At 33.8% G+C, this 15136-nt stretch overlaps 2 protein-coding genes across 8 annotated transcripts in view; both read left to right on the forward strand.

Annotated features, from left to right (window-relative positions):
• The window catches only part of CENPK (centromere protein K), a 40316-nt gene extending 37184 nt beyond the window's left edge, over window positions 1–3132 (forward strand). For 5 of the 7 annotated variants that reach the window (XM_082723075.1, XM_082723078.1, XM_082723076.1 and 2 more), the window contains exons 9-10: window positions 1577–1630; window positions 2245–3132. In XM_082723075.1, the coding sequence (XP_082579201.1) occupies window positions 1577–1630; window positions 2245–2403 (213 nt within the window). In that variant the 3' untranslated portion in view covers window positions 2404–3132. The remainder of the gene's footprint in view (window positions 1–1576; window positions 1631–2244) is intronic. The other 2 variants (XR_014309534.1, XR_014309535.1) reach the window with 2 other exon arrangements.
• An 8354-nt stretch (window positions 3133–11486) lies between these two features.
• Window positions 11487–15136, forward strand: part of ADAMTS6 (ADAM metallopeptidase with thrombospondin type 1 motif 6) — a 307097-nt gene continuing 303447 nt past the window's right edge. The window contains exons 1-2 of the mRNA XM_082723084.1: window positions 11487–11592; window positions 14267–14310. The gene's annotated coding sequence lies outside the window, so the exon portion shown is untranslated. The remainder of the gene's footprint in view (window positions 11593–14266; window positions 14311–15136) is intronic.

Here is a 15136-nt window from a genome sequence, read left to right on the forward strand (position 1 = left end):
GAACTCAAGCTGCTGATTAGAATTAGTATTATCTTGGAAGGAGATTTCTAGCAGACCCCCTTTAGATCCTTGTCCTATTGATTTTTTTGTTGTTGTTTTTGGTTTTATTTTGTTTTTGTTTTTTGTGGGTTTTTTGTTTTGGTTTGGTTTGGTTTGGTTTTTTTTTTTTTGTACAATGAGGTGTTTATGTTAAAGCATAGGGACAGGACCTGTGGGTATGAAGAGATGTCCTATGAAATATTTTAATTTTAATTTTAATTTTATTTTTTTAAAGATTTTATTTATTTATCTGACAGGGAGAGATCACAAGTAGGCAGAGAGGCAGGCAGAGAGAGAGTGGGGAAACAGGCTCCCCACTGAGCAGAGAGCCTGATGCAGGGCTTGATCCCAGGACCCTGAGATCACGAACCAAGCCAAAGGCAGAGGCCTAACCCACTAAGCCGCCCCGAGATGTCCTATGGAATATTTTAAATAGGAGTTTATATAAATAGGTAGAAGGCATGGTGATGAAAACTTGCAAATGATAAGGAACTAAGGGAGCTAGATAGTAAATATACTGGATGACAGAATTAGGACTGTATTTTTCAGTTGGCTGGAACAAGGCTAAATAAAATGGGGATAATATTTAGTGGAGGTACTTAGAATATCTTTCTTGGTTTTAAAACACTGAAGAATGAAGGAAACCTGTCTTAGCTAGATATATGAAAGAAGCTTAGGCATTTTAGATAATAGTCAGCAGGGCAAAATAGATGTCCAAAAGCTGATGATGAGTAAATGTGATGAATAAAATTCCAGCACCTGTAAGTATGGAAGTGAATCTTCCTTTTCATCTTTGCTCTTTAAATCACACTTGTATCATGTGGAGACTGGATTGAAAAAGAAAAAACAAGATAAATTAAACACATTTAGAGAACACCCATGATATGAGGGGCTGTAAGGCTATGGCTTATGAAAAATAATTGAAGGGACTAATGATGATTAATATGGTGAAAACTCAGGGCTCATAATGCCTGTTTTCAAATATTTGAGGGGTTCTTGGATCGGATTGGAATGGGATTTATTCTCGGTCATTCCAAGGAAAAAGGAAGCAGTGAGTTGATTTAACATTAGGAACTGTCAAGAACTATTGAAAGTTGAACAAGGCTCCCTGTGAAGGAAGTTTCCTGTCCTGAAGCTGTATAAATACTATTTGGAATGCCATTTGTTTGAGATATTTTGATTGGAGAGTTGAAACATTAGACTTTCGATAACATGAATATATATATTATGTATAATATAATTTATCCATTATATATTTGTAGATAGTTTGAATTGTGTATCTTCTTGTAATTGCAAAAGATTTCAGTCTCTTAGAGGTTGTTTGAACTTTGTTTTTATGAACCTGTTTAATACAAGCAGATTGTTTACTTTCAGAATTCTTTTAAAATCACCTAATTAAAAATATTTGGTTTTGGTATACTTGGTACCATAGCAGTTAAGAAATATTACATTAAAAATTTTTTTTGATAACTGTAGTCTAATCTGCCCTTGGCAGAATTAAGTTGTTAATTTTTTGTTATTCACATTTCTGTCAAAGAAAAACATTCAAGAATCAACTGTACAGCTGATAACACTGCATGAAATGTTAGAGGTAAGTGTTTTGTTTAGTTGTTTTGTCTTCAAGATTTCTTTTAATTAGTGATTTCTGAACGATTATACACAGGGTCAAAGCAGAAAATACTGCATAAGTTCTTAAGTATACTAAAGTTTATTAAATATATTTATATTAACTTATCTTTAGTATAAGACTGGGTCTGTTTTTTATACCTTACTAGAAGGAATATAGTCATTTTTTAAAAGAACACAAAATTGGGGACTAGCCCTTAATCATATTCCCAAGATTATTACTCTAAAAAAATTTTTATGATGTTATTTAGTATTTACACAGTGAAACCCTATGCTTTTACATGGATGGAATCTTTAGTTGGCATCTCTATTCTATCTGAACTACATGTTTGAGTTTAAGGTTTTTTTCCACAAAGTTGCAGAAACTTATTCACAGTTTTAAATATGTTTCCATTTATTAATATCTGTAGTGTTTTTTAAAGAAAGAAAATTATTTAAGTTAATACATAGAAATTATAACAAGCAATTATTCAAAATGAAAAGAGATTAACATTCTTTGGTAAACAAATTTTTAATGTTTTATTATAACTATCACTTTTTTACTAAGTATGGTATATCTTAAACGATATTTTTTCCTAGATTCTTTTAAATAGGTTATTTGATGTTCCACATGATCCATATGTCAAAATTAGTGATTCTTTTTGGCCACCTTATGTTGAGCTGCTCCTTCGTAATGGAATTGCCTTGAGACATCCAGAAGATCCAACCCGAATAAGATTAGAAGCCTTCCATCAGTAAAAGATGGTCTCTTTTTTACAGTACTTAACGAATCTTGTCATTTAAGGATAATAGAAACACTGAGGATTTACTTGGATAAAGAACATTATTTGCAAATCAAAGTACGTAGTCCCTCTTCCTTTTATCCATAAAATGGTATGTGCCATCTACTATTCATTTATAAATGGTTCTTTCAATTCAGTCAGTGCTTTGGTGTTTTCAACCGTATGGAAAAGAATGCAAGTAAAAACTATTCTAGACTTAATCATTCTAAAAATTTTGATATACCTTCTGCAGTATTCTTTGGGAAATTATTTGTTAATTTATAATATTGCTTGTGTAATTTTTTCCTTTTGAAATTTATGACAAGTTATTTTATGCATTTTGTGTTCCATTTGGTGCTTATATCTTTAAATTTAGGAATTATAATGGAAAGTCCATGTAATTTGCAGGTAGTTTTTAAATTGAGAATATCTGATGTAGATGGAGTACATAATTTAAAAGTATGTAGTCATTCTGTTCCATAAATCCTGCCTTATTTCTGGATTTGTTAAAAATTGGAACAGAAAAAACTAATGGGTTAGGTAATGTGAAAACTATATTTTAGTATGTATTATATAACAAGCAATACTATATATTAAATCATTCTTAATTCTGTTATTGTTTAAAAAATTGTGTTCATAAAATGTTGTTGTTGTTAATTCTCCATGACCTTTCTATAAATAAAATTCTCTTATCTAAAAATCTCTAGCTTTTCTGGTGATGTGGCATGATATTATAATAAATTAATTAAATAGATTTTTTCATAGGTTAAAAAATGAGGATATTATAAGACTCATTCAAGATTATAAACAAGCTAAACTAGAGAATTCCAAATCCTTTTAGTATCATTAGTTTTCTAAGAGGACTTAGTATGTACTTTTATATTTGAAAAAGCTTTCTAATATTTATCATCCATAATTCTTTCTTACCTTACTTTAATTTTTTTTAAGTAAGCAAATACTATTCTGAGTATATCTTATCCCTTTTAGAGAAAATACAAATACTGTTACATTTCAGAGAATGTTAAGTTCTTTTATGGGAAGATGACATATAAAGTACCTTGCTAGAATACTCCAATTCAGGTCAAAGGAATGAGTATCTTTTAAGTTCTTGAAGTTACTGAAGAAGGGAGAAATGGTTTAGTTGGTATAAACCTGACAATAATTCTACAAAGTAGGTAGTACTGTTGTCCACGAATTTCTTTGTGTTGCAAATTACAGAAAGAAATAGATAAAGCAGTAAACATCTTGCTTTATTGGGTGAGTCTTCATTTCACATTCTACTCATAAAGATAATGGTTAGAATCTTTTGAGTCCAGTATCTTATAGAAGATATTTAAGAAAACTATAATGATTACATCCTATTTCTTCTTACAGACTTCTTACATAGCAAGATTATTTGCCCACTTTTGAGCCCAATTATAAACAAAGTAAGTTAGAGTAGAATTAGTCTTGATTTATATTCCATCTCAGCTTAGTTCTTGTAAGCTTTCTGTGGTTTTGAGAATATTAGAGAAAATGTTTCCAAGTTCTGAGGACGTTTATGTATTTTCAGTTTCATTGCTTTAAGATAATTACTGAAATCTATTAAGACTTAGAATTGCTTTTTATTTTACTGACTCTTAAATATGATCATGCAAAATATCAGAAAGTAATACCACATTCTAACTTTCCCACACCATATGGTGATGTTAGCTTAATTTAAAAACAAAAAATTGTTTTAGTCTATCAGAAAATATATTTAACTTTGTTATTGGTTGATGTGTATGTATGGACTGATTTGGAAGAAATTATATCTCTGGTCGATAATTCAATCCATTTGAATATAACTCATTGAGACTTCAGTTTTATATGTTTGTACAACTGTATTAACATTCCTGATACCCTATTGTCTTTAATTTTCTGTTGTATTTATTTAGCTAACTATTAGTTCTTTTTTCACTCTAACATATATTTGGATCAGATGTTTCTAAATAACATTTTTGCACATCAACACTTTGAAATCAAGACACTTGATCTTATTAATGTGTTAAAAAATAAGCATATATATTACATAACACAAAATGTTTCTTAATATATTGACAACTATTCACTATGATTTTTTAAACTAGGTATAATTGACATACATTTTATTAATTTCAGGTGCACAACATAATGATTTTTTTTTGTATATATTGCAAAATGACCACCACAACATCTGTCATCATAGTTAACAAATTTTTTTTCTTGTGATGAGAACTTTTAAGATCTATTCTCTTTGCAAGTTTCAAATATGCAGTACAGTATTAACTATAGTCCTCATGCTGTAAATGACTTCTTTTCTTTTATTTATTTTAATTATGTTAGCATATAGTACATCATTCGTTCTTGATATAGTATTCCACAGTTCATTGTTTGGGTATAACACCCAGTGCTCCAGGCAATACATGCCCTCCTTAATACCCATCACTGGGCTAACCTATTCCCACTGCTCCAAACCCTCAGTTTGTTTCCCAGAGTCCATAGTCTCATGATTTGTCTCCCCCTCCGATTCTCCCCAATTCATTTTTCTCTTCCTCCTCCTAATGTCCTCCATGCTATTCCTTATGTTCCACAAATAAGTAAAACCATATGATAATGGGCTTTCTCTGCTTGACTTATTTCACTTAGCATAATCTTTTCCAGTTCCGTCCATGTTGGATATTCATCCTTTCTGATGGCTGAGTAATATTCCATTGTATATATGACCATATCTCCTTTATCCATTTGTTTGTTGAAGGGCATCTCGGCTCTTTCCATAGTTTGACTATTGTGGACATTCCTGCTATGAACATTGGGCTGCATGTGGCCCTTCTTTTCACTACATTTATATTTTTGGGGTAGACTTCTTTATTTTATAACTGTAAGTTTGTACCTTTTAACCCTCTTTACTCATTCTGCCTACTCTCTACCCCACCCCTGCCTCTGGGAATGACCAATCTCTTGCTTTGTATCTATGAGCTTGTTTTATTGTTTTATTGTTTTTAGATTACACATATAGGTGAGTGAGATCATATGACCTATGACTTTTTCTCTGACTTTTTCATTTAACATAATGCTCTCAAGGTCCATCCTTGTCACAAATAGTGAATTCCATTCATTTTTATAGATGAATAATATTCCATTGTATTTATATGCTACCTTTTCTTTATCTATTCATCCGCTGATGGATCCTTAGGTTTCTTCCATATCTGGGCTATTGTCAATAATGCTTAAGTGAACATGGCGTTGAATATCTTTTTGAGTTAGTGCTTTCATTAGTTTGCTTCTTTGTTGTTTTTACCAAGAATTATACTTTTCAATTCTATAGAACATCCTTTATTTGAAAGTGAAGTTAGGTTAATGGTAAGTGTATATTGTAAACTCTAGGGCAATCACTAAGAATATTTTCAGTATAATTGATATGCTAAGACAGGAGAGAAAATAGAATCATGTAAAATCTCTCCATTAAAACTAGAGGAGACAAAAATGGAAAATAAAGGGAACAAAACTGGGGCGCCTGGGTGGCTCAGGGGGTTAAAGCCTCTGCCTTCAGCTCAGGTCATGATCCCAGGGTCCTGGGATCAAGCCCCGCATCGGGCTCTCTGCTCAAGCAGGGAGCCTGCTTCCCCTTCTCTCTCTGCCTGCCTCTCTGCCTACTTGTGATCTCTGTCTGTCAAATAAATAAATAAAACCTTAAAAAAAAAATGGAAAACAAAGGGAACAAAAGCAGTGAATAGAAAATGGTAACAAATATGGTAGATATTACTCCAGATAATAATTATTTAATAATCATTTTGAATGTGCATGGACTAAATACACCAGTTCAGGAAAGACTGTCAAAGTGGTTAAAAATAGAAGACTCAGACTCTGTTTTCTGCAAGAAACCCATCTGAAATATAAGGATTCAGATAAAAAATAAAGGGACGGAGAAAGATATGCCATGCTAACATTAATCAAAAGAAACCTGGACTTAGCTACATTAATTTGAAAAAAAAAGAATTCAAATGGAAAATGATATGGGATTACAAGGAACTTTGCATACTGATAAAGCTATCAGTTCTCCAAAAAGACGAAATAATCTGTAATGTGTTTGCATCTAACTTATCAGAATATAGAAGTCAAAAACTAATAGAACTGCAAGAAGAAATGGATGAATTCACAGTTATTGTTGGAGACTTCAACATTCCTCTATCAATAATTACAGATCCAGCAGGCAGAAAACCAGTAAGGATATAGTTTAAGTGAACAGCACCATCAAACAACTCGATCTAATTGACATTTATAGGGTAGTAATCCAGCAATAGCAGAATACACATTCTTTTCATGTGCACATGGAACATTTTACTAAGACCACATTCTGCATCACCAATAAATTTCTAAAAGTAGACTACAAATTATGCTTTCAGACTATAATGGAACTAAACTATAAATCAATAACAGGAAGATAACTGGAAAAATCCCAAAATATTTGGAGATTAAACAACATCTAACCAAATGCATTAAGGTATCTCAAGAGAGATACATTTCAAAAGAAATGCTTAAATATTTTGTACCCAGTGAAAATATAACTCCTCAAAATTTGTGAGATGCAACAAAAGCAGAGGTTAGAGAGAAATTTATAGCATTGAAGATATTAGAAAAGACAAAAGTTCTAAATCAATAATCTTAAGATTTCACCTTAGGAAACTAGAAAAAGAAGAGCAAATTAAGTTCAAAGTAGGTACACCTGGCTGACTCACTTGGGTAAAGTATGTGATTCTTGGTTTTAGCACTGTGAGTTCAAGACCCATGTTGGGTGTACAGATAACTAATTAAATCCAAAATAATAAGAAAAATGATAAAAATCAGAGTAGAAATCAATGAAAATGAAAACAGGAAATCCAGATAATCATTGAAACCAAAAGCTGGCTACTTGAAAATATCAATAAAACTGATAAATCTCTTGTCAGGCTAACCAAGAAAGAAGGAAGACAGATTAATATCAGAAATGAAAAGAGGGGCCATCAGTACTAAACCCAGGAATTAAAAGGATAAATAGAGCTATATCATGAGCAACTCTATACCCACAAATTTTAAAGCTTAGATGAAATGGACCGGTTCTGTGAAAGACATAATCTACCAAAACATACACAAAGAAAAATAGCTAGACTGCATAAGGCTATATCTGTTATGGAAATGGAATCAATAATAAGCTTCCCATATAGAAAGTATAAGACTTATATGGTTTCAGTGGTTAATTCTACCAAACATAGAAGAAGGAAATCATGTCAATTCTGTACAATCCATCCCAGAAAATAGAAGCAGAGAGAACAGTTCCTCATTCTATAAGGCCAGCATTACCAGAATACTAAAACCAGACAAAGAGATTACAGGAAAGGAAAGTTAAAGACAGATATCTATCATGAATATAGTTGCAAAAAATCCCAAATAAAACAAATTCAACATTGTAGAACAAAAATTTATCCAGTGCCAAGTAGCATTTGTTCCAGGTATACAAAACTGGTTCAACATTCAAAAAATCGATTAATGTAATTCATAACATACATCATCAGACTAAAGCTGAAAAATCATGACCATACCAATAATAGGTTACAAAAAAGCCATTTTCCAACTCACATTCATGATAAAAACTCTCAGCAAGCTAGAAATAGAAATTGATTCTAAAGTTTATGCAGAAAGGCAAATGATCCAGTGTAGCTACTAAAATACTGAAGAATATGGAAGACTGTTACCAGCTTTGAGATTTATTATAAAGCTACAGTACTTGAAGCACTGTGATACTGATGAAAGAAGAGACAAGTCAATGTAACAGAATAGAGAAGCTCAGGAATAAGACCCATACAGATATAGTCAGCTGGTCTTTGACAAAGGAATAAAGATAATCTAGTAAAGCTGAGTCTTTTCCAACAAATCATGGTAGAACATGCACATGCCAAAAAAAAGAAAAAACATGGACATTGACATACCTTTAACAAAAATTGATCATAGAGCTAAATGTAAAATGCACAGCTATAAAAAAATAGATAGCAATGTTATGTTCTATTCTAGAACATAACTATTCTAGAACATAACTATATTCTGTTCTAGAACATAGGTAATCTAGTTTGACCTTGGGTTTTGTGATGCCTTAAAAAAAAAAAAAAGATTTATTTATTTAGAGAGAGTGTGCACATGAGTTGGGGGAGGGGCAGATGAAGAAGGAGAGGGAAACCTCAATGACTCCGTGCTGAGACGGAGTCAACACAATGCTCAGTCTCACCACCCTGAGATTGTGACCTGAGCCAAAACCACAAATCAGATCCTTACCTGACTGTATTACCCAGGTGCCCCTCATGATGACTTTTTAGACACAATACCAAAATTACAATCCATGAGAGAAAAAATAAATTGGTCTTCATTAAAATTTAAAATTTCTGCTTTGTTGAAGGCACTGTTAGAATGAAAAAAATAAGCCACAGACTGAGAGAAAATATTTGCAACATACGTATCTTTTAAAGATAACAGAAGTAACCAAAATATACAAAGAACTCTTAAAACTCAACAATAGACAACAAATACACCAACTAAAAAGAAGACAAAAGGTCAGAACACTCACTTCACCATAGATGATACAGAGACAGCAAATAAGATGAAATGATTTCCACATCATATGTCATTAGGGAAATGTAAAGTAAACAACAGTGAAACACCACTACAAATTTACTAGAATGGCTGAAATCAAAACACTGATAACATCAAATGTTGGTGAAAACGTGACCAACAGGAACTCTCATTCATTGCTGGTTGGAATGCAAAATTATATAGCCACTGTGAAAAGCAGTTTGGTATTTCTTAACAATACTTTGTAGATATTTACTAACCAACCAATTATGCTGTATTTACCCAAATGCGTTGAAAATTTATGTCCACACAAAACCTTGCACACAGGTGTTATAGCAGGGCTTTTCCAACAAATGGTAGAACATGCACATGCCAGAAAAAGAAAAAACAGGGACATTGACATACCTTTAACAATTGCCAAGAATTGAAAGCAATACAGCTGTTCTTCAACAAGCAAATGGATAAACAAAATGTGGTACATTCATATGATGAAATATCACTCAGCTACATTGTGGTTACCTTAACCACATTGTGGTTACCTACTTGCAGTATGACCAGTTCCAGAAAGTGCTTAGTATCAAAAAATGAGTAACCCTGGAGTTTTGCAGTCAGCAAGAACAAACAGGAATGATCATGTCCTAAGGAAGAATGCCTCTCCTAATACAGATAAGAGACCAAACATATTAGTCATAACAGTGAGACTCTCCTTAATCCAAAAAGCAAAATTCAACTGCAATATATAGGAGACATAAACAAAATAATTCAGAAAGGCTAAGCACAAAGGGATGGAAAAAAGTCTATAAAGCATTTGGGCATTTTTGGCCCATTTGGAATTGGATTGTCTGTTACGGAGTTTTGAGAATTTTTGTGTATTCTGGAAACAAATCCTTTATCAGATCTATGATTTACAAGTACTAGACAGGCTCTTGGATGAGGAAAACATCAATGGTAGACTGGTGAAATTTGAGTGGGATCTATAATTTAGTTAATAGTATTATTAGGGGCGCCTGGGTGGCTCAGTGGGTTAAAGCCTCTGCCTTCGGCTCAGGTCATGATCCCAGAGTCCTGGGATCAAGCCCTACATTGGGCTCGTGGGGCTCTCTGCTTCGTGGGGAGCCTGCCTCCCCCCTCTCTCTGCCTGCCTCTCTGCCTACTCTGTCTGTCAAATAAATAAATAAAATCTTTATTTAAAAAATAGTATTATTAATGGTAGTCTACTACTAATGGTAGTCTACTGGGCTCAGTAATTTTTAATTTAGTTATATAAGATGTTAACATTAGGGAAGCTAGGTGAGAGATATATAGGAACTCTCTGTACTATTTTTGCAACTTTAAAATTAGTTTAAAATAAAAAGCTAAAAAAATAAGACTTGAAAGTGATAAGAATGAGTTCTCACTCATTAGTGTACTCTTTATTATAACTTTTAGCATTGATAAAATTTAAAAGAAAAGAAAAAATTATATGGAGAGTTAAAAGCTAGATAAACATCGATGGCTCAGAAATCAGAAGAAAAATAGCTATCAGTAGAAACGATGCCGTAGTTGTATTTGCCTCTGGATTTAGAAGATACTTAGTAAACATGAGAATTTGGTTTTTTTAAATATTTTATTTATTTATTTGACACACAGTTCACAAATAGGCAGAGAGGCAGGCAGAGAGAGAGAGGAAGGGAAGCAGGCTCCCCACTGGGCAGAGAGCCTGATGCGGGGTTCGATCCTAGGACCCTGAGATCATGACCGGAGCTGAAGGCAGAGGCTTAACCCACTGAGACACCCAGGTACCCTAAATATGAGAATTTGATTCTTTCCTGGAAAAGAATATTATACTTCTCCATATGAGAAGGAGGACTAGAATCAAGGCCTCTGAATGAAGCTAATGGCTTGAGTGAGTCTCTACAGCCAAAACTTCTGTGAAAGGAGATCTAAAACAAAAACTACTGAGGCTTATAAACAAGCTGTGAACCTAGCAAGGTGTAAGAGAAAGATGCGAAGATACAGCTTTAGGACCAGGAAGTAAGTGGGCTTATGTGAAATACTCACTGATTCTCGGATGGGTGTAATAGCCAGTGTCCAAGATCAATGATCCTTCTCTGCTGGTATTCACGTCTTCAGGTAGCCCCAACTTCACATGTGTCAGTTTGGTTTCTGTGACCAGTAGAATACGGCAAACAGACAGTGTATAGTTTTGAAGACTATCTCATAAAACACATTGCCACTTCTATTTTTTTTTTTAATTTAAGATTTATTTATTTGAGAGAGAGAGAGAGAGAGCATGAGCAAGAGTGGCAGAGTGAGAGGGAGAGAGAATCTCAAGCAGATTCTGCACTGAGCACAGAGCCTGACTTGGGGCTTGATTTTATGACTCTGAGATCCTGACCTAAGCTGAGATCCTGACCTTGCACTGACTGCGTCATCCAGGCACTCCTGCATCTTCTGTCTTGTACTCATTTGGATTGCTAAGCTCTGGAAGAAGCCTGACACCATGATATGACAACACTCAGTTTGTATTGAGGGACACAGGAAAAGAAATTGAGGTCCCCTGCCAACAAAGCACCACTGTCTCAGCTGTGTAAGTGAACCACTTTCAGCCTTCAGATAACTGACTAACCCTGGCCAAAATCTTAACGGCAACCTCATGAGAGACCCTGAGCCAGAATTACTCAGATAAGTTATTTCTGAATTTCTGAAACACTGAAATGGTGAGAAAATACATGTTTATTGCTTTAAGTCATTAACTTTTGGATTATTTTATTATATAATAAATAATTTTATCATGGAAATGTTTAAACACTGTAGTAACTGGTTATGGACTTGGGGCTTGAAGAGACTAGCAACTTAAAAGCAATTTTAAAATTCCTAGGTAAAAATGTGTCAAAAAAGAGGAGGAGAAAATGAATAAAAATGGCAAACCATAAACATAACAGTTTTCCTAGTAAAATGACCAAAGAAAGCAAATGTTAAATCAGTGAAAAAATTTAATGCAAAGAAAGCCAGGACAGCATATATATATATATATATATATATATATATATATATATATATATATTTTTTTTTTTTTTTTTTTTTGCCTCTGTTCTTCCTACTTTCTAAGGGAACTAAATTTTGTTTAGATAATCCATTCTTGTCTACACAGCCATGTGTTTAGCTAAACTGAACATGGCTGTCTGAATCCCCTTTTTAGTGATTTACTTAGGAATACATTTGATGCAATATTGACTTAATATATATGTCTTCTGAGGAACTTCTGGGATAGATTTCTTTTTTTTCTGATTAAAAAAATATACAGGAGGAGATGACTTCTTTTCTTCTGCTGGATGTTATTGGGTCTTTATGGAACATCTGGAACTGTTTAGCCATTTTGTAACCATAAGGAGAGCTGCCATGGGCAAATCTGGCATATTTAGTATGGCAGAGTCGCAAAAGAGAGAGAACAAATTCTGATAATGTTGTTGAGCCAGTGAATTAGTTGACCCTAGGGATGCTTTACTAGGGAACATGATATATAAGATAATAAATTCTCCTTCTGGTTTTAGTAAATTGAGACAGATTTTTTATGTTACTTGAAACTGAAGGTATCCTACCTGGTAGCAAGATCCAACAAATGGAGCATTCACTCTCAATGAAATTAATTTTATGGATTATCTGATGAAGACTTTAAAATGTATATTTTGAAGTTGTTTGAAGAAATAAATTTCTTCTATCTAGAAAGGGCTGCAGGAACACCTTTGTGACTCAGTTGGTTAAGCATCTGCCTTTGGCAAAGGTCATGACCCTGGGGTCCTGGGATCTGAGTCCTGAATCCGGCTTCCTGCTCTGTGGGGAGTCTGCTTCTCCTGGTTGTTGCTCCCTCTGCTTGAGCTCTCTCTCTATCAAATAAATAAATAAATAAAATCTTTAAAAAATTAGAGAATGATGAATAAGTAATATTTGAATAGATAAGAGCTGAAAAATTTTCAGTATACAGAACAACTCAGAAAAACATGTTCACAGAATACTGTGCAGGATAAATAAAGGTAAAACCACATCATGAAATAGTTCATTGAAACTGCAAAACATCAAGGACAAAGAGTTTTCAAAGATAGTAAGGAGAAAAGATAGGTTAGCAAGATAGAAATAGCACTTACCTTTAATCTGCAACAATCTATAATAACAGATATTGATGCCGAGGGGGAAAAAGGCATCAGCCTAGAATTCTGTAACTGGCTGAACTATTATTCAAGAATGAGGACAAAGCAGATTTTCTGACATGAAAACTGAAAACCTCCTGCTGCATACTGTCCCTAAAAGAACTGTTAGTAGACATACTTCAACGAGGAGAGAAAGTAACTTAGGAGGAGTGTGGAGGATAAAAGCAGCACACAAATTTTTAATATTAGTTATGAAAGGAAGACATGTAGAAAGAAAATGTTTCTGGAAAAGAAACATTGGAACTACTTTGGAACATCTGGTTATTCAGATAAAAATTACAGCCTATGTTTAAAGGAAAAAAAATCCCTCCAAGCTTTCCAAGTTTGCATTAGCATGTTCATAGTGGGAAAAAATATGAATTTTTCTACATCACTTCTATATACTATATACACATAAGTTGTGATATACCTTTAGGCATTAAAGTACAGAATAATTTTTTGGTAGAAAGTTAATTTATGGGAAATACTCAAGGTTATCTTGAAGACAGTGTTGGATTTCCCTCTTACTTCTGGCTTATTTAGGGTAGAAAGTGTTCATTTTGATTGGAACATGATATATATATTCTTATTTCCAAATGGCAGCAGGACAAAGGGTTCTTATTGCTTCAGGACAATTGCATGTAATAAACTTTACAAAGAGACCTAAACATAAGAGAAAAAGAGTTATAATAGGCTATATTAGAATTAGTTATTTCTGTGTAGAAAAAGGGTAAGTTCTTTTAAAGAGTTAGAAGGCATTGCATAGAATGGGAGAAAGTATTTACAGTATCTATATCCAACAAAGAACCCAAATTTGAAATATATAAGAAGTACTCTCAAAGTCAGTAAATAGATGACATTTATCCCATTTAAAATAGATGACATTTATCCCAGTTAAAAATTGTACTGGTAAAAAGACTTTAGAGACACTTCACAATAGAGAATAAATATTTTTAAAATGTTTTAACAGTAAAGAAAAGAGAGTCTTGGTCTGTTTAGGCTGTTCTAACAAAATACCACAAACTACTTACTTATAAACAACAATTTTTTTTTTTTTTTTTTTTTTTTTGGTCACAGTTCTGGAGCCTGGAAATTTGATATCAGGATGCCAGCATGGTCAGGTGAGTGTCTTTGTGGTTCCTTGCCAGTACCTTTCCACTATGTCCTCACATGGTGGAAGGGGTGAGGGATCTCATAAATCTCTTTTATAAGAACATTAATTCCATTAATGTGGGTTCTACCCTTCTGACTTAACCATCTCCCAAAAGCTCTACCTCCTACTACCATCATACTGGGCATTAGGATTTCACCATATGAATTTTGAGAGGGACAGAAACATTTGGACCACAGCAGAGAGGAATTCTGATTTCTAAGATGAAATAAATACACTTTTCCATATTTTTCCCACCAAAACTTTGCACATTATATGTAGAACCCCGCACATGATATGTAGAATACATGTTAAGAAATTGAAAAGTGGGCTGAAAAAACCATACTGACTAGAGACTTAGAGCATTGGAGTTCCATTTTCTACATGGAAAAGACAAACTTGTTGATCCCTGTTTATGTCACATGAAGTTCATTTAGATATAGGAGTCATTGTTATCCCAGGGTGCTTTGGTGGCTCAGTTGGTTAAGCATCTAACTCTTGATTTCCGCTCAGGTCATGACCTCAGAGCCCTCAGATTGACTTCTGAGTTGGGCTCTGTGTGGGAGCCTTCTCTCCCCCTGCCCATCCCTCTGCTCAAGCTCTCGCTCTCTAAAATAAATAAATAAATCTTTAACAAGCTTTGGCATATAAATGCTCTTTAAAGTCATTGGAAAGAGGCACCTGGGTGGCTCAGTAGATTAAGCCTCTTCCTTTGGCCCAGGTCATAATCTCAGGGTCCTGGGATCAGGCCCACATCAGGCACTCTGCTCGGCAAGGAGCCTGCTTCCCCACCCCTC

The sequence above is a fragment of the Mustela nivalis genome, assembly GCF_964662115.1.
Source record: "Mustela nivalis genome assembly, chromosome: 3".
In the NCBI taxonomy this organism is placed as follows: Eukaryota; Metazoa; Chordata; class Mammalia; order Carnivora; family Mustelidae; genus Mustela; species Mustela nivalis.